The 27,099-nt window shown below is 37.7% G+C and overlaps 1 protein-coding gene across 8 annotated transcripts in view; it reads right to left on the reverse strand.

The window, feature by feature from the left end:
- BRCC3 (BRCA1/BRCA2-containing complex subunit 3) overlaps nt 1–27,099 on the reverse strand; it is a 76,312-nt gene that overhangs the window by 39,017 nt on the left and 10,196 nt on the right. For 5 of the 8 annotated variants that reach the window (XM_067723801.1, XM_067723807.1, XM_067723802.1 and 2 more), the window contains exons 2-4: nt 26,338–26,423; nt 21,815–21,903; nt 20,135–20,190 (exon numbers count right to left, since the gene is read on the reverse strand). In XM_067723801.1, coding sequence (XP_067579902.1) covers nt 20,135–20,190; nt 21,815–21,903; nt 26,338–26,423 — 231 coding nt within the window. Of the gene's footprint in view, nt 1–20,134; nt 20,191–21,814; nt 21,904–26,337; nt 26,440–27,099 lie in introns of all 8 variants that reach the window. The other 3 variants (XM_067723805.1, XM_067723806.1, XM_067723808.1) reach the window with 2 other exon arrangements.

Consider the following 27,099-nt stretch of genomic DNA (forward strand, 5'->3'; position numbering starts at 1 on the left):
AACTGCAAGGAGTTAACACCATAAGTTCCAGATGACCTAACTTTCTAAATGCAAAAACCAAAATTATAAAAGAAGAAAGTACATAAAACTATTATTTATGGTCTTGAGGAAATGAAAGGTCTTTGAAAGAAGAAAGGCAAAGGCATAAAATGAAAGATAACATTGATATATTGCTTTAAAGCTTTTGTCTGACATATGACACAATAAACTAAGTCAGCCTGGGACTAAATATTTGCAACATACCAGACAAAAGATGAAATTTCCAGAACATACAAAGAAATTATGCAAATCAGCAGGAAAAAAAGACAAATAACTCTATAGAAAATAAAGCAAAGAATATGAATGGGCAATTCAGGACTGACAGACATGAGGAGATGGGCACCCTCACTAAAACCACTTTACTGGCTGGCATACTGTTGTTCATCTGTCAGATTGATAAAAATTAATGTTTGACATTGAAAATGGCCTTCTACACCAACTCTGTGACTTCAAGCAAGCCTCTTAACCTCTGAGCTCCAGTTTCCACATTAGTAAAAGGGTTGTTAGGAAAATTAAATGAGAGGATGCACATCAAGTACCTGACAGTTTCCACTAGCATGACTTTTATCAGATGTCTTCCCAGGTTTTTCTCCTTCAACTGGTTGATGTAAAGAATTATATTACATTCTGAATTACATTTAAACTTCCTGAAGCTGAATGAACTTTATATTTCTGGATTAAACTGAATTTGTTCATTGTATATTATCCCCTAATACAGTTATATTTGATTTGTTGATATTTCAAATTTTTGTATCTATAGCTGAGACTGGTCAATAGTTTTCTTATTCTTTGCTATCTCTATCCAGGTTTTGGTGTTAAAATTATTTTAGCTATTTAAAAAATTGAGGAGCTTATAACCTTTTTGTATAGTCTGGAAAAATGTATAAATTGAATTAGAGCCACCCATCCTTCAAAGGTTAGAATTCAGCTGTAAAGCCATGTAAACTCGCTATCTTTTAAAATCATAGATCCTTAATCACCGTTTTCAGTCTCTGCTTTGATAACTGCACTGAATAAGTTTTCTATTCTTAATTTTGACATATCTTCCTAAGAAATCAACCATTTCCTTTAGATTCTCAAATTATTTGTTACAGAGGTCATGTACTAATGACTTATGACTTAATTTTTTTTTACTTTTGTCATACAAACTGACTTATGGAGTACAGTCCAATGAATTTTACATGTACAGGTTCCTGTAACTACTTTAATGAGGATACATAATTTTCCATCACCCACCCTAAAAAACTCCCTCATGCTGTCCCTTTATACTCACACCCTTCCCCTAATCCATAAGCCCTAGCAACCACTGACCTGATCTCTATTCCTATAATTTTGTCTTTCTGAGACTATCATATAAAAGCAGTCATACAGCATATAGCCTTTTGAGACTGACTTCTTTCACTCAGACTCTGAAATCAAAAGTTCATTCCTTTTTATTGCTGAGTAGTTCTCCAATGTATGGCTGTCTTAGAGTTTGGTAATCAATTCACTTATTGAAGGAATCTGGGTTGTTTCCAATTTGTGGCAATTCTGTGTGTGTGTGTCTGTGTCTGTATAAACATATACAAACAGGGTTAGTGTGAAATTAGTGTTCAATTCTCTTTGGAGTAAGACTGCTGGATCACATATTAAGTGTATGTTTAACTTTATACAAAACTGTCAAATAGTTTTCTAAAGTGACTGTACCATTGTGCATTTCCACCAGCATCAGGAGAGTTCCAGTCTTCATCCCTGCCAGCATTTGGTACTGTTAGTATGCTTTATTTTAGTGACTCTAATAGGTCTGTAGGGGTATCTCACTGCAGTTTCAATTTTCACTTCCCTATTAGCTAGTGATATTCAGCATCTTTTTATGTGCTTATTTTCCATTCTTTTTTTTTAAATAAGTAAATAAATATTTATTTTTAAAAAATAGGTGCAAGGAAGTAGTCTGATAAAGAAGAGCTAGAGACCTTAAATCCTACAGAAGTAAATTTTGCCAAGCAGATAATACTTACAGAAAATGCAGAAAATCAATGATAATAGTAATTGCTGTCTATTAGTTCCAGTCTTCTGTTTAATTCCACTCACCATTTTGCCCTTACTCCATAAAGGTAAAAAATATGTAGTACCCATGACATAATACAGGTTCTTAACTAATTTGGAATTACAATCTTTGCCTTAATGCATATTTCATTTAAAAAATTTTTAAGATATTTATTTTCTTTGTTACCTCATATACAATTATTTTTATTATATTAAGGAGATATAGATTCTCCTGAATTCACGAGTATTGAAAAAGTAACAAATAATACAGTGAAGTGAAAATCCCCCATAATCTCATCTCACTTATTTTTCCAGATTTTTATATGCCAATATAAGCTCTCTTTTCTTTACACAAATATTTATTTATTTTAATGTTATTCTATAATCTGCTTTCTAAAATCTTAACAATAGATCAGGAGCACTTATCAATGTAAAAATACTGACTACTTAATATTCCATTATATGGATATTCCATACTTTATGTAGCCACTACAATTTAGCTTGTTTCCAATTTAAGCTATTATATCAATTTAACTATTAGTACCCCAGTATACACAATTTTGTGAATTTGTCTAAGTAAATTCTTCTTTCTTAACATCTTTATTGGAGTATAATTGCTTTACAATGGTGTGTTAGTTTCTGCTTTATAACAAAGTGAATCAGTTTACATATACATATGTTCCCATATCTCTTCCCTCTTGCATCTCCCTCCCTCCGGCCCTCCCTATCCCACCCCACTAGGTAGTCACAAAGCACCGAGCTGATCTCCCTGTGCTATGCGGCTGCTTCCCACTAGCTATCTATTCTATGTCTGTTAGTGTATATATGTCCATGCCACTCTCTCACTTTGTAACAGCCTACACTTCCCCCTCCCCACATCCTCAAGTCCCTTCTCTAGAAGATCTGCGTCTTCATTCCCGTCTTACTCCTAGGTTCTTCATGACAGTTTTTTTTCTTAGATTCCATTTATATGTGTTAGCATACGGTATTTGTCTTCCTCTTTCTGACTTACTTCACTCTGTATGACAGACTCTAGGTCCATCCACCTCACTACAAATAGCTCAATTTCGTTTCTTTTTATGGCTGAGTAATATTCCATTGTATATATGTGCCACATCTTCTTTATCCATTCATACAATGATGGACACTTAGGTTGGTTCCATCTCCTGGCTATTGTAAATAGAGCTGCAATGAACATTGTGGTACATGACTCTTTTTGAATTATGGTTTTCTCAGGGTATATGCCCAGTAGTGGGATTGCTGGGTCATATGGTAGTTCTATTTTTAGTTTTTTAAGGAACCTCCATACTGTTCTCCATATTGGATGTATCAATTTACATTCAAACCAACAGTGCAAGAGGGTTCCCTTTTCTCCACACCCTCTCCAGCATTTATCGTTTCTAGATTTTTTGATGATGGCCATTCTAACCGCTGTGAGATGACATCTCATTGTACTTTTTATTTGCATTTCTCTAATGATTAATGATGTTGAGCATTCTTTCATGTTTGTTGGCAATCTGTATATCTTCTTTGGAGAAATGTCTATTTAGGTCTTCTGCCCAGTTTTTGGATTGGGTTGTTTGTTGTTTTGATATTGAGCTGCATGAGCTGCTTGTCAATTTTGGAGATTAATCCTTTGTCAGTTGCTCCACTTGCAAATATTTTCTCCCATTCTGAGGGTTGTCTTTGGTCTTGTTTATGGTCTCCTTTGCTGTGCAAAAGCTTTGAAGTTTCATTAGGTCCCATTTGTTTATTTTTGTTTTTATTTCCATTTCTCTAGGAGGTGGGTCAAAAAGGATCTTGCTGTGATTTATGTCATAGAGTGCTCTGCCTAGGTTTTCCTCTAAGAGTTTGATAGTTTCTGGCCTTACATTTAGTTCTTTAATTCATTTTGAGCTTATTTTTGTGTATGGTGTTAGGGAGTGTTCTAATCTCATACTTTTACATGTACCTGGCCAGTTTTTCCAGCACCACTTATTGAAGAGGCAGTCTTTTCCTCCACTGTATATTCTTGCCTCCATTATCAAAGACAAGGTGACCATATGTGCGTGGGTTTATCTCTGGGCTTTCTATCCTGTTCAATTGATCTATCTTTCCGTTTTTGTGCCACTACCATACGGTCTTGATTACTGTAGCTTTGTAGTATAGTCTGAAGTCAGGGAGCCTGATTCTTCCAGCTCTGTTTTTTGTTCTCAAGATCGCTTTGGCTATTCGGGGTCTTCTGTGTTTCCATAGAAATTGTGAAATTTTTTGTTCTAGTTCTATGAAAAATGCCAGTGGTAGTTTGATAGGGATTGCATTGAATCTGTAGATTGCTTTGAGTAGTAGAGTCATTTTCGCAATGTTGATTCTTCCAATCCAAGAACATGGTATATCTCTCCATCTATTTGTATAATCCTTAATTTCTTTCATCAGTGTCTTATAATGTTCTGCATACAGGTGTTTTGTCTCCTTAGGTAGGTTTATTCCTAGATATATTATTCTTTATGTTGCAGTGGTAAATGGGAGTGTTTTCTTGATTTCACTTTCAGATTTTTCATCATTAGTGTATAGGAATGCCAGAGATGTCTGTGCATTAATTTTGTATCCTGCTACTTTACCAAATTCATTGATTAGCTCTAGTAGTTTTCTGGTAGCATCTTTAGGATTCTCTATGTATAGTATCATGTCATCTGCAAACAGTGACAGCTTTACTTCTTCTTTTCCGATTTGCATTCCTTTTATTTCCTTTTCTTCTCTGATTGCTGTGGCTAAAACTTCCAAAACTATGTTGAATAAGAGTGGTGAGAGTGGGCAACCTTGTCTTGTTCCTGATCTTAGTGGAAATGCTTTCAGTTTTTCACCATTGAGGACGATGTTGGCTGTGGGTTTGTCATATACAGCCTTTATTATGTTGAGGAAAGTTCCCTCTATGCCTACTTTCTGAAGGGTTTTTATCATAAATCGGTGTTGAATTTTGTCGAAAGCTTTCTCTGCATCTATTGAGATGATCATATGGTTTTTCTCCTTCAGTTTGTTAGTATGGTGTATCACGTTCATTGATTTGCGTATATTGAAGAATCCTTGCGTTCCTGGAACAAACTCCACTTGATCATGGTGTATGATCCTTTTAATGTGCTGTTGGATTCTGTTTGCTAGTATTTTGTTGAGGATTTTTGCATCTATGTTCATCAGTGATATTGGCCTGAAGTTTTCTTTCTTTGCGACAACTTTGTCTGGTTTTGGTATCAGGGTGATGGTGGCCTCATAGAATGAGTTTGGGAGTGTTCCTCCCCCTGCTATATTTTGGAAGACTTTGAGAAGGAAATGTGTTAGCTCTTCTCTAAATGTTTGATAGAATTCGCCTGTGAAGCCATCTGTTCCTGGGCTTTTTTTTGTTGGAAGATTTTTAATCACAGTTTCAATTTCAGTGATTGTGATTGGTCTGTTCATATTTTCTATTTCTTCCTGATTCAGTCTTGGCAGCTTGTGCATTTCTACGAATTTGTCCATTTCTTCCATGTTGTCCATTTTGTTGGCATAGAGTTGCTTGTAGTAATCTCTCATGATCTTTTGTATTTCTGCAGTGTCAGTTGTTACTTCTCCTTTTTCATTTCTAATTCTATTGATTTTTCTCCCTTTTTTTCTTGATGAGTCTGGCTAATGGTTTATTAATTTTGTTTATCTTCTCAAAGAACCAGCTTTGGGCTTCCCTGGGGGCGCAGTGGTTGAGAGTCCGCCTGCCGATGCAGGGAACACGGGTTCGTGCCCCGGTTCGGGAAGATCCCGCATGCTGCGGAGCGGCTGGGCCCGTGAGCCATGGCCGCTGAGCCTGAGCGTCCAGAGCCTGTGCTCCGCGGCGGGAGAGGACACAACCGTGAGAGGCTCGCATACCGAAAAAAAAAAAAAAAAGGAACCAGCTTTTAGTTTTCTTGATCTTTGGTATCGTTTCCTTCATTTCTTTTTCATTTATTTCTGATCTGATCTTTATGATTTCTTTCCTTCCGCTAACTTAGGGGGTTTTCTTATTCTTCTTTCTCTAATTGCTTTAGGTGCAAGGTTCGGTTGTTTATTTGAGATGTTTCCTGTTTCTTAAGGTAGGATTGTATTGCTATAAACTTCCCTCTTAGAACTGCTTTTGCTGCATCCCATAGGTTTTGGGTCGTTGTGTCTCCATTGTCATTTGTTTCTAGGTGTTTTTTGATTTCCTCTTTGATTTCTTCAGTGATCACTTCGTTATTAAGTAGTGTATTGTTTAGCCTCCATGTGTTTGTATTGTTTACAGATCTTTTCCTGTAATTGATATCTAGTCTCATAGCGTTGTGGTTGGAAAAGATACTTGATACAATTTCAATTTTCTTAAATTTACCAAGGCTTGATTTGTGACCCAAGATATCTATCCTGGAGAATGTTCCATGAGCACTTGAGAAAAATGTGTATTCTGTTGTTTTTGGATGGAATGTCCTATAAATATCAATTAAGTCTATCTTGTTTAATGTATCATTTAAAGCTTGTGTTTCCTTATTTATTTTCATTTTGGATAATCTCTCCATTGGTGAAAGTGGGGTGTTAAAATCCCCTACTATGAATGTGTTACTGTCGATCTCCCCTTTTATAGCTGTTAGTATTTGCCTTATGTATTGAAGTGCTCCTATGTTGGGTGCATATTTACAACTGTTATATCTTCTTCTTGGATCGATCCCTTCATCATTATGTAGTGTCCGTCTTTGTCTGTTGTAATAGTCTTTATTTTAAAGTCTATTCTGTCTGATATGAGAATCGCTACTCCAGCTTTCTTTTGATTTTCATTTGCATGGAATATTTTTCCACCCCCTCACTTTCAGTCTGTATGTGTCCCTAGGTCTGAAGTGGGTCTCTTGTAGACAGCATATATATGAGTCTTGATTTTTGTATCCATTCAGCCAGTCTGTGTCTTTTGGTGGGAGCATTTAATCCATTTACATTTAAGGTAATTATCAATATGTACGTTCCTATTCCCATCTTCTTAATTGTTTTGGGTTTGTTATTGTAGGTTGTTTCCTTCTCTTGTGTTTCTTGCCTAGAGAAGTTCCTTTAGCATTTGTTGTAAAGCTGGTTTGGTGGTGCTGAACTCTCTCAGCTTTTGCTTGTCTGTAAAGGTTTTAATTTCTCCATCAAATCTGAATGAGATCCTTGCTGGGTAGAGTAATCTTGGTTGCAGGTTTTTCTCTTTCATCACGTTAAATATGTCCTGCCACTCCCTTCTGGCTTGCAGAGTTTCTGCTCAAAGATCAGCTGTTAATCTTATGGGGATTCCCTTGTGTGGTATTTGTTGTTTTTTCCTTGCTGCTTTTAATATCTTTTCTTTGTATTTAATTTTTGATAGTTTGATTAATATGTGTCTTGGCATGTTACTCCTTGGATTTATCCTCTATGGGACTCTCTGTGCTTCCTGGACTTGACTAACTGTTTCCTTTCCCATATTAGGGAAGTTTTCAACTACAATCTCTTCAAATATTTTCTCAGTCCCTGTCTTTTTCTCTTCTTCTTCTGCAACCCCTATAATTCGAATGTTGGTGTGTTTAATGTTGTCCCAGAGGTCTCTGAGACTGTCCTCAGTTCTTTTCATTCTTTTTTCTGTATTCTGCTCTGCAGTAGTTATTTCCACTATTTTATCTTCCAGGTCACTTATCTGTTCTTCTGCCTCAGTTATTCTGCTATTGAGCCCTTCTAGAGTATTTTTTATTTCATTTATTGTGTTGTTCATCGTTGCTTGTTTCCTCTTTAGTTCCTCTAGGTCCTTGTTAAATGTTTCTTGCATTTTCTCTATTCTATTTCCAAGATTTTGGATCATCTTTACTATCATTATTCTGAATTCTTTTTCAGGTAGACTGCCTATTTCCTCTTCATTTGTTAGGTCTGGTGGTTTTTTACCTTGCTCCTTCATTTGCTGTGTGTTTTTCTGTCTTCTCATTTTGCTTATCTTACTGTGCTTGGGGTCTCCTTTTTGCAGGCTGCAGGTTCATAGTTCCCGTTGTTTTTGGTGTCTGTTCCCAGTGGCTACGGTTGGTTTAGTGGGTTGTGTAGGCTTCCTGGTGGAGGGGACTAGTGCCTGTGTTCTGGTGGATGAGGCTGGATCTTGTCTTTCTGGTGGGCAGGTCCACGTCTGGTGGTGTGTTCTGGGGTGTCTGTGGCCTTATTATTATTTTAGGCAGCCTCTCTGCTAATGGATGGGGTTGTGTTCCTGTCTTGCTAGTTGTTTGGCATAGGGTGTCCAGCACTGTAGCTTGCTGGTCGTTGAGTGAAGCTGGGTCTTGGTGTTGAGATGGAGATCTCTGGGATATTTTCGCCATTTGATATTACGTGGAGCTGGGAGGTCTCTTGTGGACCAGTGTCCTGAAGTTGGCTCTCCCACCTCAGAGGCACAGCACTGACTCCTGGCTGGAGCACCAAGAGCCTTTCATCCACACGGCTTTTGGGAGGTCTGAGGTCTTCTTCCAGCGATCAGTGGGTGTTCTATAGGAGCAGTTCCACGTGTAGATGTATTTCTGATGTATCTGTGGGGAGGAAGGTGATGTCCGCGTCTTACTCTTCTGCCATCTTCCCCTAATTAAAAATCTATTTGCCATTCTTACATACTTGTTGGTGAAGCATATGCTCATGTCTTTTGCCCATTTTTAATTGGGTTGTATACTTTTTTATTGTTGAGTTTTGAGAGTTGTTTGTATATTATAGATACAAGTCTATTTTCAGACATTTGATTTGAAATATTTTCACTCACACTGTAGCTAGTCTTTTCATTTTCTTAAGTTTCTTTCACTCAGTAAATTGTTTAATTTTGATGAAGTCTTGTTATCAAATGTCTTTTATGGAAAATGCTTTTTAAAATTTGTATTGGAGTATAGTTGATTTACAATGTTGTATTAGTTTCTGCTGTACAATAAAGTGAGTCAATTATACACATACATATACCCATTCTTTTTTAGATTCTTTTCCCATATAGGTCATTACAGACTATTGAGTAGAAGTCCCTGTGCTATACAGTAGGTCCTTATTAGTTATCTATTTTTTCATATATATATATTAGTCTGTATATGTCAATCCCAATCTCCCAATTTATCCCTCCCATCCCCCTTTCCCCACCGGTAACCATAAGTTTGTTTTCTATGTCTGTGACTCTATTTCTGTGTTGTAAATAAGTTACTGGAAAAATGCTTTTGGTTCCAAGAATAAGAACTGGTTGGCAAGCCCAATATCATACAGATTTTCTACCTTTTCCTCTAAGACTTTTCACACTCTTATTTCTAATTGGACCTATGATCCCTTTTAATGTTTTTTTTGGTATGAGGTTTAGAACGACGTTTATTTTGTATATGGTAGTCTAACTGTTAGACTATTCCTCCAAATTTTATTCTTCCTTTTCAAAATTGTTTAAGGTATTCAAGTTCCTTTGCCTTTTCATATAAATTTTAGAATCAGTTTGTCTGTATCTACAAAAAAAGTCTTGCTGAAATTTTGATTGCTGTTGCTCTAAACCCACAGATTAATTTGAGGAGAACTGAAATTTTTACTATGTTGAGTCTTCCAATCCATAAACATGGCATGTCTTTCCATTTAATTAGGTTTTCTTTGATTTCTTTCATCAATGTTCTGTGGTTTTCAGCATATAGATTTGATAGATTTTGATAAATTTACACCTGTTTCATTTTTTGTAGTACTGTGTTAAAATGTTTCCAATTTTCTATTGCTGGCATTTAGAAATATTGCTTTTTTAAAAAACATCTTTATTGGAGTATAATTGCTTTATAATGTTGTGTTAGTTTCTGCTGTATACCAAAGTGAATCAGCTTTATTTATACATATATCCCCATATCCCCTCCCTCTTGCGTTTCCCTCCCACCCTCCCTATCCCACCCCTCTACGTGGTCACAAAGGACCAAGCTGATCTCCCTGTGCTATGCGGCTGCTTCCCACTAGCTATCTATTTTACATTTAGTAGTGTACATATGTCCATACTACTCTCTCCCTTCGTCCCAGCTTACCCTTCCCCCTCCCCATGTCCTCAAGTCCATTCTCTACATCTGCATCTTTATTCCTGTCCTGCCCCTAGGTTCTTCAGAACCTTTTTTTTTTAGATTCCATATATATGTGTTAGCATACGGTATTTGGTTTTCTCTCTCTGACTTACTTCACTCTGTATGACAGACTCTAGGTCCATCCACTTCACTACAAATAACTCAGTTTGGTTTCTTTTTATGGCTGAGTAATATTTCATTGTAGATATGTGCCACATCTTCTTTATCCATTCATCTGTCAATGGACACTTAGGTTGCTTCCATGTCCTGGCTATTGTAAATAGTCCTACAATGAACATTGTGGTACATGACTCTTTTTGAATTATGGTTTTCTTGGGGTATATGCCCACTAGTAGGATTGCTGGATCGTATGGTAGTTCTATTTTTAGTTTTTTAAGGAACCTCCATACTGTTCTCCATCAAGACAATATGGTACTGGCACAAAAACAGAAATATAGATCAATAGAACAGGATAGAAAGCCCAGAGATAAACCCACACACATATGGTCACCTTATCTTTGATAAAGGAGGCAAGAATATACAATGGAGAAAAGACAGCCTCTTCCATAAGTGGTGCTGGGAAAACTGGACAGCTACATGTAAAAGAATGAAATTAGAACGCTCCCTAACACCATACACAAAAATAAACTCAAAATGGATTAAAGACCTAAATGTAAGGCCAGACAGTATAAAACTCTTAGAGGAAAAAACATAGGCAGAACACTCTATGACATAAATCTCAGCAAGATCCTTTTTGACCCACCTCCTAGAGAAATGGAAATAAAAACAAAAATAAACAAATGGGACCTAATGAAACTTCAAAGCTTTTGCACAGCAAAGGAAACCATAAACAAGACCAAAGGACAACCCTTAGAATGGGAGAAAATATTTGCAAGTGAAGCAACTGACAAAGGATTAATCTCCAAAATTGACAAGCAGCTCATGCAGCTCAATATCAAAAAAACAAACAACCCAATCCAAAAATGAGCAGAAGACCTAAATAGACATTTCTCCAAAGAAGATATACAGATTGCCAACAAACACATGAAAGGATGCTCAACATCACTATCATTAGAGAAATGCAAATCAAAACTACAATCAGGTATCATCTCACACGGGTCAGAATGGCCATCATCAAAAAATCTACAAGCAAGAAATATTGCTTTTTTGTGTTGACATTGCATCCTGTGACATCACTTAACTCACTTATTAGCTCTAGGAATTTCTTTATAGATTCTTTGGGATTTTCTGTGCAGATAACCATGTCTTATGCAAATGAGGATTAGTTTTTTTCCAGTCTATATGCCTTTTATTTCTTGCTTTATTGAACTAAGACTTCCAGCACAAAGTTAGAAGTGGGGAGAGGAGACTTTTCAGCACCAAGCTCTACTTCTAAGGACTTCTTTTTCAGGTAAAATTCAGAGAACGTAAAATTCACCACTTTAACCATTTTACAGTGTGTGATTCAGGGACTTGTACATTCACAATGTTGTGCAACCATTACTGTTACCTAATACTGTAATATTTTCATCACCCCAAAAAGAAAGCCCATACCTATTAAGCAGTCGCTTCCTGTTATGGTCTGAATTGTGTCTCCCCCCAAATGCATATGTTGAAACCCTAAGCCCCAGTACCTCAGAATGTGACTGTATTTGGAGACAGGGCCTTTGAAGAGGTGATTAAAGTAAAATGAGGCTGTTAAGGTTGGACGCAAATCCAATCTGACTGGTGCCCTTATAAGAAGGAGAAATTTGACATGCAAAATGACCCTAGGGATGCACATGGAGAGAGGAAAGTCCATGTGAGGACACAGTGAGAAGGCAGCCATCTGCAAGCCAGGAAGAGGTCTCAGAAGAAACCAAATCTGCCAGCACCTTGATCTTAGACTTACTGCAACCAGAACTGTGAGTAGATAAATTTCTGTTGTTTAAGCCACTTGGTGGTATTTTTTATGGCAGCCCTAGCAAACTAATATACTCCCAGTTTACCTCTCTCCTCTAATTTTTGTCTCTACAGACTTGTCTATCCCGGACATTTCATACCACATGTGGCCTTTTGCATCAGGCTTCTTTCACTTAGCATGTATTCAGGATTACAGCAGTTATCAGTACTTCATTTCCCTTTATGACAGAAAATTCCATTGTATGGCTACATACACTACATCTTGTTTATTCACTTATCAGCTGATGGTCATTTGGGTTAGTTCTGCTCTTTGTCTATTTATGGACAATGCTGGTATGAATATTCAAGTACACGTTTTTGTTTGAACACCTGTTTTCAACTGTCTCTGCTACATACCTAGGAGTGGAATTGCTAGGTCATATGGTCATTCAATGTATACATTTCTGAGGAATCACCAAACTTTTTCACAGCATCTGAACCATTCTAGATTCCCCCCTACAATGGGTCAAGGTTCGTTTTCTCCACATCCTCAGCAACACGTTATTTTCCTTTAAAAAAAAAAAAGTACAGCCATCCTAGTTGGTGAGAAACAGTATCTCATTACGGTTTTATTTGCATTTCCCTAAAGACTACTGATGTTGGGCAGCTGTTTTTGTGTTTATTGGCCATTTGTATATCTTCCTTGGAGAAATGTCTACTCAAGTCTTTTGCCCATTTTTAAAAATTGAGGTGAAATTCACATAAAATATAATTAACCATTTTAACTAGGGAACAATTCAGTAGAACTTAGTACATTTACAATGTTGTAGGACCACAACCCCTATCTAGTTCTAAAACATTTTCATCACCCCAAAGTAAAACCCCGTATCAATTAAAGCAGCTGCTCCCCATCCTGCTCCCCATTTCTGGCCAAACCATGCCAACCACCAATCTGCTTTCTGTCTCTACTCTAGATACTTCATATAAATGAAATCATACAATATGTGACCTGTTTTTTTGTTTGGCTTCTTTTACTTAGCATAATGTTTTCAAGATTCCTCCACATCATAGTATGTTTCAGTACCTCATTCGTTTTTTATGAGTGATAGTCCAATTCAATGGATATACTAAATTTTGTTTATCCATTCATCAGTTGATGGACATTTGGGTTGTTTCCAACTCTTGGCTACTGTGAACAGTGCTGCTATGAATATTCATGTACAAGTGTTTGAGTACCTGTTTTCAATTCTTTTTGGTATATACCTAGGAATAGAGTTGCTAGGTCATATGAATTCTCATATGAAAAACCTCCCCCCAAAAAACTGTTTTCCACAGCAGTCTCACCATTTTACATTCCCCACCAACAATGTCTGTAGGTTCCAATTTCTCCACATCTTTGTCAACACTTGTTATTCTCCATTTTTAAAATTATGGTCAGCTCAGTGAATATAAGGTGGTATCTTGTTAGTTTTGATTTGCATTTTCCAAATGACTAATGATGTTGAGCATCTTTTCGTGTGCTTGTTGGCCTTTTGTACATCTTCTTTGGAGAAATGTCTATTCAAGTACTGTGCCCATTTTTAAATTGAGTTGTCATTTAGTTGCTGAGCTGCAAGAGATCCTTATATATTCTGGATACTAGACCCATTCAGATATTAAGATTTGCATATATTTTCTCCTATTCTGTAGGTTGTCCTTGCACTTTCTTGGTAATGTCTTTTGATGCAGAAAAGATTTTAGTGTCTGGGTTTTTTTTAAATAAATTTATTTATTTATTTTTGGCTGTGTTGGGTCTTTGTTGCTGCGCACGGGCTTTCTCTAGCTGCAGCAAGTGGGGGCTACTCTTCCTTGTGGTGTGCAGGCTTCTCATTGCGGTGGCTTCTCTTGTTGTGGAGCATGGGCTCTAGGTGCATGGGCTTCAGGAGCTGTGGCTCGCGGGCTCTAGAGCACAGGCTCAGTGGTTGTGGCTCATGGGCTTAGTTGCCCCGCGGCATGTGGGATCTTCTCGGACCAGTGCTTGAACCTGTGTCCCCACATTGGCAGGTGGATTCTTAACCACTGAGCCCCCAGGGAAGCCCAAAAGATTTTAGTTTTCATGAAATTCAATTTATCTGCTTTCTTTTGCTATTCATGCTTTTGGTGTCATATCTAAGATTCCATTACCAAATCCAACATCACGAAGATTTACCCCTATGTTTTCTTATAAGCATTTTATAGTTTTAGCTCTTCTATTTAGGTCATTGATCTATTTTGAGTTAATTTTTATATATAGTGTATGTGGATAACCAGTTGTCCCAGCACCACTTGTTGAACAGACTCTTCTTTCCTCATTGAACGACCTCAGCACCCTTGTTGAAAATCAGTTGGCCACAGATATGCAGGTTTATTTGTGGACTCTCAATTTTATTCCATTGGTCTCTGTGTCTCTGCTTATGCCAGGTCCACAAAGTTTTGGTTAGTGAAGCTTTGTAGTAAGTTCTGAAATCTGGAAGTGTGATTCCTCCAACTTTATTCTTCTTTCTCGATATTATTTTCACTATTCAGGGCACCTTGCAATTCCTTATGAATTTTAGGATCATCTTTTCCATTTTTGTAAAAAGGGCCATTGGAATTTTAATACAGATTTTATTGAATCTTTGGGAAGTACTGTCATCTTAACAATATTGGGTCTTCCAATCCATGAGCAAGGGATATCTTTTGATTTATTTAGGTGTTTTTTCTTTCACCAATGTATTCTAGTTTTAACTTTACAAGTCTTTCCCATTCTTGGTTAAATTTTTTCCTAGGTATTTTATTATTTTGTATGCTGTCGTAATTGGATTTTTTAGTTTTATTTTTTACATTGTTCATTGCTGGTGTGTAGAAATACACACTGATTTTGTGCACTGATTTTGAACACTGCAACCTTGCTGAACTCATTTATCAACTCTAGTAGCTTTGGGGGCTTTCTTTCAGATTGTCTCTATATAGGAACACATGATCTGCAAATACATAGTTTTACTTCTTACTTTCCAATTTGGATGCCTTTTATTTCTTTTTTTGCCTAATTGTTTTGGCTAGAACTACCAGTAACATTGAATAACAGTGGTTAAAGTGGGCATCCTTGTCTTGTTCCTCATCTTATGGGAGAAAGCTTTTCACCATTGCGTAAAATGTTAGCTGTGGGTTTTCATAAAAGCCCAAAAATGTTGAGGAATGTTCCCTAGATTCCTAGTTTTCTGAGTGTTTTTATTATGGAAGGATGTTGAAATTTTGCTTTTTGTGCATCAGTCGTGGGTTTTTTCCTTCATTCTATTAATGTGGAATATTAATCAATTGATTTTCTTATGTTGAACCTCACTTCTATGCCAGGGATAAATCCCACTTGATCATAGTGTATAATCCTTTTAATGTGCTATTGGATTCAGTATGGAAGGATTTTGTTGAGGATTTTTGCATCTGTATTCATAGTGAATATCACTTTTTGTAATATTTTTTTTTGGTGATATCTTTGTCTGGCTTTGGTATCAGGGTAATACTGGCCTCAAAGATGAGTTAGAAGTGCTCCATTCTCTTCTATTTTTGGAGAGTTTGAGAAGGATTAGTGTTAATCCTTCTGTAAATGTGTGGCAGAATTAACCGGTGTAGTCATCTGGTCTTGGAGTTTTCTTTGTTGAGATGTTTTTGCATACTGATTCAATCTATTTAATTTTTATAGGTCTGTTCAGGTTTTCTATCTCTTTTTGAGCCAGTTTTGGCAATTTGTGTGTTTCTAGGAATTTGTCCACTTCATTTAGGTTATCTAACAATTGTTTGGTTTTACCTTATAATCATTTTTATTTCTGTAAAGTTGGTAGTAATGTCCCTACTTTTAATTCAGATTTTAGTTATTTGGTTCTTCTCTCATCTTTTTGTCAGTCTAGCTAGACATGTCGATTTTGTTGATCTTTTCAAAGAACTAACTTTTGGTTTCTTTGATTCTATTGTTTCTGTATTCCCTATTTTGTTTGTCTTCACTCTATTATTTCCTTCCTTCTAACTGCTTTGAATTTAGTTTGCATTTCTTTTTCTAGTTCCTTAAAGCGTACAGTTAGAAATACCTTAAATACTGATTTGAGGTATTTCTTTTTTAAAGTAGGCATGTATAGCTATAAATTCCCCTCTGAGCACTGCTTTTGCTGCATCCCATAAATCTTGGTATGTTGTGTTTTCATTGTCATTAGTCTCAAAGTATTTTCTAATTTATCTTGTGATTCCTTCTTTCTCTTAAACACTGGCTGTTTAAAAGCATGTTTTTTAATTTCCACATATTTGTGAATTTTCCAGATTTCTTTCTGTAACTGATTTCAGATTCCATTCCATTTTTGTAGAAGATGCTTTGTATGATTCCAGTCTTCAAAAATTGAGACCTGTTTTGTGAACTATCATGTGGTTTATCCTAGAGAATGTTTTATGTGCACTTGGGAAGGAAGTGTATTCAGCTATTGTTGGGTGGAGAATTCTGTATGTGTCTATTAGGTATAGTTTGTTTATAGTGTTGTTCAAGTCTTCTGTTTCATTATTTTTTTTTCTAATTGTTCTATCCTTTAAGGAAAGTGGGGTGTTGAAGTCTCCCACTAGTACTGTTGAACTGCCTACCTCTCCCTTCAGTTCTGTCAATTTTTGTATGATATATTTTGGGGTCCTTTTGTTAGGTGCATATATGTTTATAATTGCTATGTCTTATATCATTTTTTGTTCAATTCTTCCTTACCGCCTTTTGTATTAGAAAGACATTTTCTAGTACACTGTTTTGCTTCCTTCCTTTCTCTCTCTCTACTATATATCTCTACTTTCTTAACGGTTTCCCTGGAATTACAATTAACACTTTAGTTCAAATTAGCTCCTCAGACTGGGTGAATTGACATTATCCAGTCTGAGGAGCAGAAAGAAAGAAAGAATGAAGAAAAATAAAGAGCCTGAGACCTGTGGGACATCTTAAAATGCTCTAAGTGTACTCATAATAGGAGTCCCAGTAGAGGATGAGATAGAGAAAGGGGCAGAAAATGTATACAAATCACCTATCTTGAAGTTTGGTGATTCTTTCTTTCGTCTTCTCAAACCTGCTGTTGAACCTACCTAGTGAATTTTTCACTTCCCTTATTGTACTTCTCAGTTCTAGAATTCCTATTTGGTTCCTTTTTATAATTTCTCTCTTTATTGATATTTTCTATTAGGTATTCTCTATCATTCTCATGGTTTTCTTTAGTTCTTTGTATATCATTTCCTTTAGCTTTTTGAAAATATTTTAAATAGTTGATTGAAAGTCTTTGTCTAGTAAGCCCAACATCTTGGCTTCCTCCAGGAATGTTTTTATTAATTTATTTTTCCTGCTTTCAGCCCATAATTTGTTTCTGTGAATGCCTTTTTTGTTGTTGCTGAAAACTGGACATTTCGAATATTATAACTATGGAAATCGTATTCTACCCCCTCCCCAGGGTTTATTGTTGCCGCTTGTTTTATCTGATTTTGTTTGTGTGTTTAGTGACTTTCCTGAACTAATTTTTTATAGTCTATATTCTTTGTTATATGTGGCCACTGAGGTCTTTGTCTTGTTAGCTTAGTAGCCATCTAGTGACTTGACAGAGATTTACTTAAATGCTGAGATTCTGGTGTTTTTTTTTCTGGATTTAGTATTTGCCAGGTTGCTATAAAATATTGATTACTTTCTAGAGTTCCAATAAAGTTGATTCTGACAGTTTTTGCCAGATTATTCACTGCTTTTGTGGAGGACTTTTTTTTTTTTTGCGGTACGCGGGCCTCTCACTGTTGTGGCCTCTCCCGTTGCGGAACACAGGCTCTGGACGCGCAGGCTCAGCGGCCATGGCTCACAGGCCCAGCCGCTCCGCGGCATGTGGGATCTTCCCGGACCAGGGCACGAACCTGCGTCCCCTGCATCGGCAGGTGGACTCTCAACCACTGCGCCACCAGGGAAGCCCTGTGGAGGACTTTTGAAGTTTCCTACTCTGCCACTTTTGTTGATGTCACTCTCTCTTTTGTCACTTTCTCTCTTGATGTCACTTTTTCAATTTTAATGTTCTGAGGGGGAAAATGTCAATTTAGAATTCTTTATCCATTAGGGTTATTAATGAAGAATAAAAACATTTTCAGGCAAGCACAGATGCAGAAGGTTTAGCTCAAATGCACACCTTTCGTAGGAAGTTACTAGAGGGCCTTTAACAGCAAAATGACAGAGTGAACCAAGAAAAATGACATGAAATCCAGACAACAATGGATCCAACCCAGGAGAATAATGAAGGAAAGCCCCAAGACATCAGCTGAGACCTGATTAGCATAGGAAGATAGAAGGCTTTAGGGAGCGATCCTAGGAATCTGGAACTCAGGGAGGTGATAAGGTCAGAGAAATAAGGGAGAAAAAAGCCATTCAAAACCCCATGAAAAAGCAAAAAGCTATACAGGAAAGGAAATGGAATCATAGTATACTACTTTATAGTGCTTGGTTGTACATGGAATAATATTTATATAATCATAACAATACAAACATTTTGTTTTCTATTCTTAGAATCAACTAGTACACAAAGCACAGAAAACACAATTGTGATTACAACATAGAACACAGGTTTTTGCAACTGTGAAAATATAAAGGTTTATGGTAAAACTGCAAGTAACACTAGGGAGCCAAGAGATGTCTATTGTCTGTTGTTGATAGAATAAATAAAGGGGCAAACTTTAAGATTAGAAAAGTAACAACAGAAGAACAAAAAGTAGTAATATAACTACATTGGGCAGAATGGAGATGGGGCGGTGTGAACTAAATCCTCATTTGTGAGACCAAGATAACATAATAAGAAGAATAATTAATATCTAAAATTAGTAAATCAAGAAAGAGTATCAAAAGTATATTATTTAGAGATATCAAGGTAAACAACAGAAGAACTAAAAACAAAATTGGGAGAAAGAAGTGGTTCCCCCTGAGGAGTGACAGTATTCCTCATAAATTCTGTGCCATCTGATATTTTTATGCACGTGCATCTATTACTTTGATGAAAAATTTAAAAATTAGCACTTGTGTATGGTTCAACATTCCAAAGCTGTAAAGGTACAATTAAGTCTCCACACCTCCTTCCTACTTCCTCTCTGCTGAGGTGACTGATGTTTCCTTCCAGATATTCTGTGTATTTCCAAGCAAGTACACTGGTATGTCATGAGTAGATTTCTCTTCCATATCCTTATATGAATGGTAGCATTCTATACAGACTGTTCTTGTACCTTGCCTTTTTTACTTAACAGTGTATCTTGGAGATATTTATGTAGCACTACTAAGCATCCTTATTTTTTTTGGTCACGCCATGCGGCATGTGGGATCTTAGTTCCCCGACCAGGGATTGAACCTGGGCCCGTTGCAGTGGAAGCACAGAGTCTTAACCACTGGACCGCCAGAGAATTCCCCTCATATTTTTAATAGCTGAATATTATTCCATCATTTAGATGCATCATAATTTATTTAATCAGTTCTGTACTGACAGACATCTGTTATTTTCCCCAATTCTTTGCTGTTTCAAACAATGCTATCATAATAAATTGACAAATATTATGAGAAAAAAATTTAAGGCATTCTTTGTTTCTGTCTCCCAATTAGATAATGAACTTGGCTTTCTCTCTGCCTCCTTGGTGCCTACCATGGTGCTTGGCATATAGTAGTTACTGTATTTGCTAATTTAGGTTGAATTGAACTTAAATGAGGAAACTAAGCTATGCAAACATTTAAATGAGATACTGTAATTCTAAAATCAAGTTTATGGCACAACAAAGACAAGAGCTTATACAAATCTATAAGACTCTGCACACTCAGCCTTTGTTTTACAATTCATCAGAGACAGGGAAAGTAACAGTGCAACTCAGTTTAGAATAATGCAGGAAAGGAAATGTGGGACAGGGCTGTGGTGATGTAACTGCAATGAACAGACTCCTTGCTTATATGATCCTAGCTTTCTAGATCCCTGATATCCAAGATGCTAAAGAGATTCTAATTCCTCACAGAGATGTTCACATGTATAAGCAAGACTATAGAATTCTTAGTGTCTTACTAATGAGAAAAATAAAATGAAATAAAACAATCAATTCCCTGGAATGGAGATTAACCCACCAATACATACATATATCTCTGTCATACTTACTCTGAGCTCTTTTGGGCCTGTATGGACTGAAAGCAAGTGTAGAGTACCCGTCCAGTCTAAAAAAAGAAAGAAAAAAAGAAAGGTCACACAGAGGATTAATATTGAAAGAGTTATAGCAATTTAGTGGACGCTAACCTAAAACTCAAAGGCCCCTCTGGGAGTGGAAGGTTAGAAGAGACTCCAAAGATAGACTATGTATAAATCAGTTTCTGTAAGAAGGATCAAATACTCAGTCAAGGGCTTCCCTGGTGGCGCAGTGGTTGAGAGTCCGCCTGCCGATGCACGGGACACGGGTTCATGTCCCGGTCCGGGAAGATCCCACATGCCACAGAGCGGCTGGGCCCGTGAGCCATGGCTGCTGAGCCTGTGCATCCAGAGCCTGTGCTCCGCATCGGGAGAGGCCACAACAGTGAGAGGCCCGCGTACCGCAAAAAAAAAAAAAATACTCAGTCAACGTGAGATGGCCACAATCAAACATCCACTCATGTGACAGCAGAGAACTGCTCACAAACATGAGAACCAAGAAACTAAGAATGAGACCATTCAAACTCCTTTTTTGGAAGCTGACAAACTCATGCAACAACGGTTTATAATGACAATAAATTTATGATGACAAAGCCAGAAGCATTTCAAATGAAGTATGAAGTTCAAGATAGTAAACTTTAATGTTTTCAGAAAAGAGTGATTTTATGAAGAATATTCATTATTAACATAGATTCTGAGAATATAACTAATGTACTAAACAAGAGGAGGACACACTTGGTAAATCGGCAAAATTCATACTTGCAGTGTTAAATTTTCTTTTTGTTTGAAGTGACACATAGTAAAACCTCTTGATCTGAACGTAAAATTCAAACAGAATAGCAAGACTAGCCATTGATTGAGCTGCTTAACTTCTCTGAGGTTCGGTTTGCTTATCCATAAAAATTGATAATAATAATCCTCACAGGTGGTTGTCAAGGTTCGAGTATATTTATGTAAAACACCTAAAGAGTAAGTGCCATACAATACGTGATAAATGGTAGCACTTGTTACTGTTATTAGCCTCCACTCCTACCACCGTGGTCAAACATCCGTCATCTCTTTCCTAGATTACTACAGTTGCTTCCTAACTGGTTTCACGGACGCCATGGACTCTGCACCCCCTCCCTCCCTGTCCCCCCAGCCCCACCCCCAGTTATCTCCCAGACCTCACTGTAGGATGACCACATGAGTTACCATGCAAAGAGTTACCATGGTACCATGTCCTGGTTACCATGTTACCAGGACACTTCCAAGAAGGAAAGGTGCTAACTGAATAGGAGACTGGGACAATGGGTGGAACTGGGACTGACAGAGGCAAGCTGGGACATGTAGTCATGTTCTGCCTCACTCTGCTGCAGCCACACTGACTTCCTCGATGTCCCCTAAACATGCCACACTCACCTCAGGGTCTTTTCACTGGCTATTTCCTCTGCCTGGAACGCTCTTCCCCCAAGAAATCCACAAGACTTGCTCCCTCACTTTCTTCAGGTCCTGACTCAATGACCCTCCTGATTGAAACCTTCCCTGGCCACCCTATTAAAATTGCAAAAAGATTTTTCTCTATTCTCTGTGTCTGTGTGTTTATACACACACGCATGCGCATGTGCGCACACACACACACATAGACACACACACACACACACACACACACAATACCTTTGTATTTTTATCTTCTATGAAACAGGAAAATATAAGTCCTACAAAGCCTTGATCCATCATCTGGTACATGGCTTGTGTACGAACATCTGCAAATAAACAAAAATAAAAATCTGCTGTTAAACTGTACCTCCCAGACATGAAAATATAAAGATAACAGCAGCATACAATCCTCGCGGGATTCAGATTCTAAAGGCAGAACAGGGGTGCATCCTAATGACAATATTATTGTCAAAGTATAAACATTTTACTAGGTTAGTGAAATACTACAGGAGTCGGCAATTAAATAATAAAATTTATTACTAATTCTAGGCTGCCTAGCCCACAACTAGCCCTGCTATGAAATGTAGCATAGAAAGAAAAAAATGGAAAGCCTATTATCCCCAAAACACCTGATAATTTCTTCCAGGAGGACTCCAAAAGAAAGGAAGGCATTCGAAGGAGACAGCAGATTTCTTAGAATAAGCCTTTTGATGGACAGCTTCTAGGGAAGTGAATACATTAGACTTGATACTAAAGAATGGCAGTGTAGAACTATTACAGAGGAAACTATTGTATACAAGTGACTACAATAGAATTAAATACTACATTCCAGGGAACAGAAACAAAATCTCACTAAATGGTTATACAATTTTTGAAAAGGAAATCATAGACAAGCACCAAGTAACATTTGAAAGGATTAGCTAAAAGATTACCAAAAACTGAACAGAGGCAAAGTTTAAAGATATGAAGTACTCAGACCATTATTTATGGATACAAAAGATCTGGTATTACAACAAAACAGTGCACAGCATGGTTTGGTCCGGTGACTTATGCCCAGTTAGCTTGTTCTATATGTTCTTAAATATACTTCGCATTGGGACTTCTACCCAATATATTCCTAAGCAAAGAGTAGGGCCCAACAGTACCCAGCAAAGAGTATGAGAAAAATACTGGCTGAAACAGTTGGTGAAAATGAACAGCACTGTTTGAATGATCTCTGTACCTGCTATATGACCTTGGTAAAATTTTTAATACCTCTAAGCCTATTTCCTCATCAGTTAAATAAGGATAAACATCATCCGTACTTTTTCAGGGTTTTGTATTTTAAAAGTTGCCAGATGTTTTTAGCACAACGCCGAGCACATCAGAGGTACTTCATAATAATTCATTACATTTCGTTCCATCCACAACCATTGTTGATGAACTGCTGAATCTGAAATGGATTAGTATCCATACTGTGCCACCCAAAGTGCTTCTGTCAAGATCACCCATGATGCATTTTTGGTTCTCAATTTATCCGATTGCTCCCTCTTTGAAACACTATCTTCACTTGGCCTCACATTCCCACTCTTCTCATCTCTGTCCTCTTAACTTCCTGGCTCTTCTTTTCCAGTCTCTTGCTGGATCCTTCCCATCTTTCCATCCTCGAAATATTGGCATGCCCAGGGCTCTGTCTTCAGCCACTTTCTCTTCTCCATCTACACTTACTCCCTGGGGGAGTTCATTTAGTTCCACGGCTTCAAATCTCATCTCTATACTGGCCACTCCCAACTCCTACTCAATAAACTCTAGTTCCAGCCTTCTACCCAAACTGCCGAATCATATATCCAATTGTGTACCTGACACTGAGACTTGGTTGTCTTAATACTGTGCTCCTCAAGGCAGTAGGTCCATGAACTATTTGTTACCCGTTCACAAGGAGACAAGAGCTTGAGCTGGAATGGAAATTAATGCTCTGCTTCCTTCATTGACAAAGTCTTAAGGAAAATGTAAGCTGAACTAAACAATATGCTAAGTTGACATAGATGATTTGGTTTTTTTTTGGCCATGCCAAGCTGCTTGCAGGATCTCAGTTCCCTGACTAGGGATTGAACCCGGGCCACAGCAGTGAAGGCCCAGAATCCTAACCACTAGGCCACCAGGGGACTCCCGACAGAGGATTTATGTTTGGTGTAGGCTCCTTATCGAATTGGTCACAGACCAAAGCCAGGCTAGGTGAGCATCACTTGCCTACCAGACATTTGAAACTCAACATGTCCAAAAGCACACACTTGATTTCCTCCACAAAATCTGCTACTCCCAAAGCCACACTGGCCCTCCTGCTTTTCCTCAAATTTTCCAGGCATGCTCCTCCTCAGGGCCTTTGCACTGCCTATTCCTCTCTGCCTGGGACGCTCTTCCGCAAGATATTTGCACGGCCAACTCTCACTTCCTTCACGTTTTTGCTCAACTGTTACCTTCTCCATGAGGCCTAATCACGTTACTTAAAATACAAACCCTATGCCCCTTACCCTGATTTACATTTTTCCCTGAGGTAACTTAATTACTTCCAAATTACCTCCTAAATGCCAAATCCAAAAGATACACTTTAGTCTAAATGAGGACCATCCAAGAGACCTTCTTGCAACTGTGCCAATTTTTCTTTCAGCATCAGACAGTCTGAAGAGACAAAAGAATCACACCTCCCGTTTCCTGGTGTAAAAGTAGAACAGCCTGAGCACCATATTCTTTCATTTACTCTTGACTCAAAATTTTCCTGAAACAGAAACCACAGACCCCAGTTCATAATAAAGGATTTTAAAAGAATGAGAGACTATACATACAAGTGTTTTTAGAATATGAGCCCTGAGACAGCCATCACATTACAATAGAATTTTGGTTCAGCCTTCACTTATTCTATCCCTGGTCCTAACAGAGCTTCCATCTATGTCAGTTTGCTAAAGAAGGGCATAGAAATGTATTATAATATCAAAACAAATTTGTTTGTAATGATTCTAAGGAGTATTGACATGTAACTTCTAGAAGAGAATGTTTGGGGAAATGTAATTTTTAAAAATGACTGGTTATAGAAAACTGCTTAATTAAAACTACAGCCTATATTTGTCATGGGAGGTTGATCTGACCCACCAACTTTGGTAATAAATTAACACACCATGACATCACCGTAGCAGTGCTTCCCTTCTTATAAAAGGATCAAGCAGATCTTATGATTAGGAACATAACTACAGGCGCATGTCTCCTTTTACTATGCACTTACAAAGACAGGAAAGTTAATGTAAGAGTAACTGAAAAACAGTGCCAAGTCACATGCGATTTACAAAATAGGCTGTGCTTTTTAAATTGCTTCCCTTTTTCTTTTGCAAGCCACGTCCTATAGGTAAAATTTGGGTAAGATCGTTGCATGGGTATGACATAACTCAACTATGTATCTTTTTCCCCACCACCAAACCTATGCTTCCTCCTCCATTTCCTGTTTTCATAAATAGCATTCCCACTTAACCAGACAAAGCAGACGCTGGAGAATGCCAAGGCCCCTGATTCACAGAAACCTCCACTGAGATACTGACTCTGCCACTTATTAGCTGACTGGTTTTGCACAAAGTATTTCAGCTCGAACCTCAGCTTAGTTTCTTAGGAGCCACACACTCCTCGTGATTATTTGGGAAGTGTTTCAAGAAGTAGAGAGTGGTTGCAGTATCAAATGCTACAGACTTGGGAGACAGATATGGTTCAGACCTCAGCACTGCCACTTACTCAACACATGGGAGCCTCTGTTTCCTCCTCACTGCCATGAGGGGGAAGGTCTCTAAGTCACGGGTTAGACGAGGAAACATTCATTTCCGCAAGTAAAGTTATTCTAATTCTTTCAAAAGAGTCAGATAGAGACAAAAAGTGACCATGATTAGAGAAAAAGGGTAAAGATAAAGAGAAAGAAAACAGGGCTTCCCTGGTGGCGCAATTGTTAGGAATCTGCCTGCCACTGCAGGGGACACGGGTTCCAGCCTTTGTCTGGGAAGATCCCACATGCCGTGGAGCAACTAAGCCTGTGCACCACAACTACTGAGCCTGTGCTCTAGAGCCCATAAGCCACAAGTACTGAGCCCACAAGCCTCAACTACTGAAGCCCGCGCACCTAGAGCCCGTGCTCCACGAGAGAAGCCACCACAATGAAAAGCCTGCGCACTGCAATGAAGAGCAGCCCCCACTCGCCGCAACTAGAGAAAGCCCGCGCACAGCAACGAAGACCCAACACAGCCAAAAAAAAAAACAAAAAAAGAGAGAGAGAGAAAACAATCTTGTTACATTATACTGATTAGAGGGCTGAGGAGGTAGGTTGACAGCCCCAAGAGCTAGGATGATATATGTGTCAAACAGAGATTGTAAACATCAGTTTTATAAATTTCACCCTTCACACCTTTGATTCTTCCAAATGGTAGTGTACTAGACAGTGATAGTCACAACCGGCAATTTTCAGTTATAGTTTATTTATTATTATTATCATTATTTTGGATACCAGCCAACTGTCAGGGTTTAGTCTTGATTTCCTGAATACTGTCAAAATGGAGTGCTAAAATTTTATCTCTATTAAAAATAATCAATATGACATAAATCAGTACTTTTAAAACAGCAAAATAAAAATAAGGACGTTTGCTTAAGGATACTTAAATTTTGATTTAAAATAACCACAGCCCATGTAATGGAGAAGGAAAAATGATATTCATTTCTAAGAACAAAAAACATTGCAATCCCATAATACTTACCGACATGTGAAGGCCAAACAGTTATATGGGGATGGGAATGATACCAGCCCACAACTCTCATGGGGCGACCAGTTAGTTCAGCCAACCTGTGTGTCTGTCAAGGTATTTTCAACTTGTGGGAACACAATTTGTGATGCTAATAAAGGCTCAGAAAGCAACCTGAAGTTTAAAATAAACCTATCACAATTTAATGTCAACAAAAGAATGAAAAAAGGTCAATGCCCAGAATTTCCCAGACTTCCCTTCTAAAGCCAAAAGTATTTCTTTTTTTTTTAAATAGAATCCATTTGGTTTCCATTATTGTATATAGTTATATGCTCTTAATCCAATTTAGCTAATATTTGATCACTCAAATACTTATCACTGTGCTATCTGAAAAGAAGCTTCTAAATCTTTGGATGTCACATTATTAACTTGAGTAATCTTCTGTCCTCTAGCCCAACCTACCCTCACTCCTGAAAAAGTACAAAATTTAAAAAATTCATTTCATTTCTCTCTGGCAAGCTGCCAGTGTCAACAATAGCAAGTAGGGTGGTTTCAGAGACCAAATGAACAAAGACCCCCAGTTTAGTCTCCCCATTTGTCTAGAAATATCCTCCAAAAGAACATTTTCTCCTTTGTTCTGGAAATAAAAATTTACCGTAACTGTCTGAGGCTCTGACTTGAGATAAGAACTCGGTTGGAGATAAGAAGCTGTCCCCTTCTGTTGCTATTCACTGTAAAGTGCTGGTTCATTTTCCTGTGAATTACTTGCATTGAAAC

This window comes from Pseudorca crassidens, chromosome X (genome assembly GCF_039906515.1).
Source record: "Pseudorca crassidens isolate mPseCra1 chromosome X, mPseCra1.hap1, whole genome shotgun sequence".
In the NCBI taxonomy this organism is placed as follows: domain Eukaryota; kingdom Metazoa; phylum Chordata; class Mammalia; order Artiodactyla; family Delphinidae; genus Pseudorca; species Pseudorca crassidens.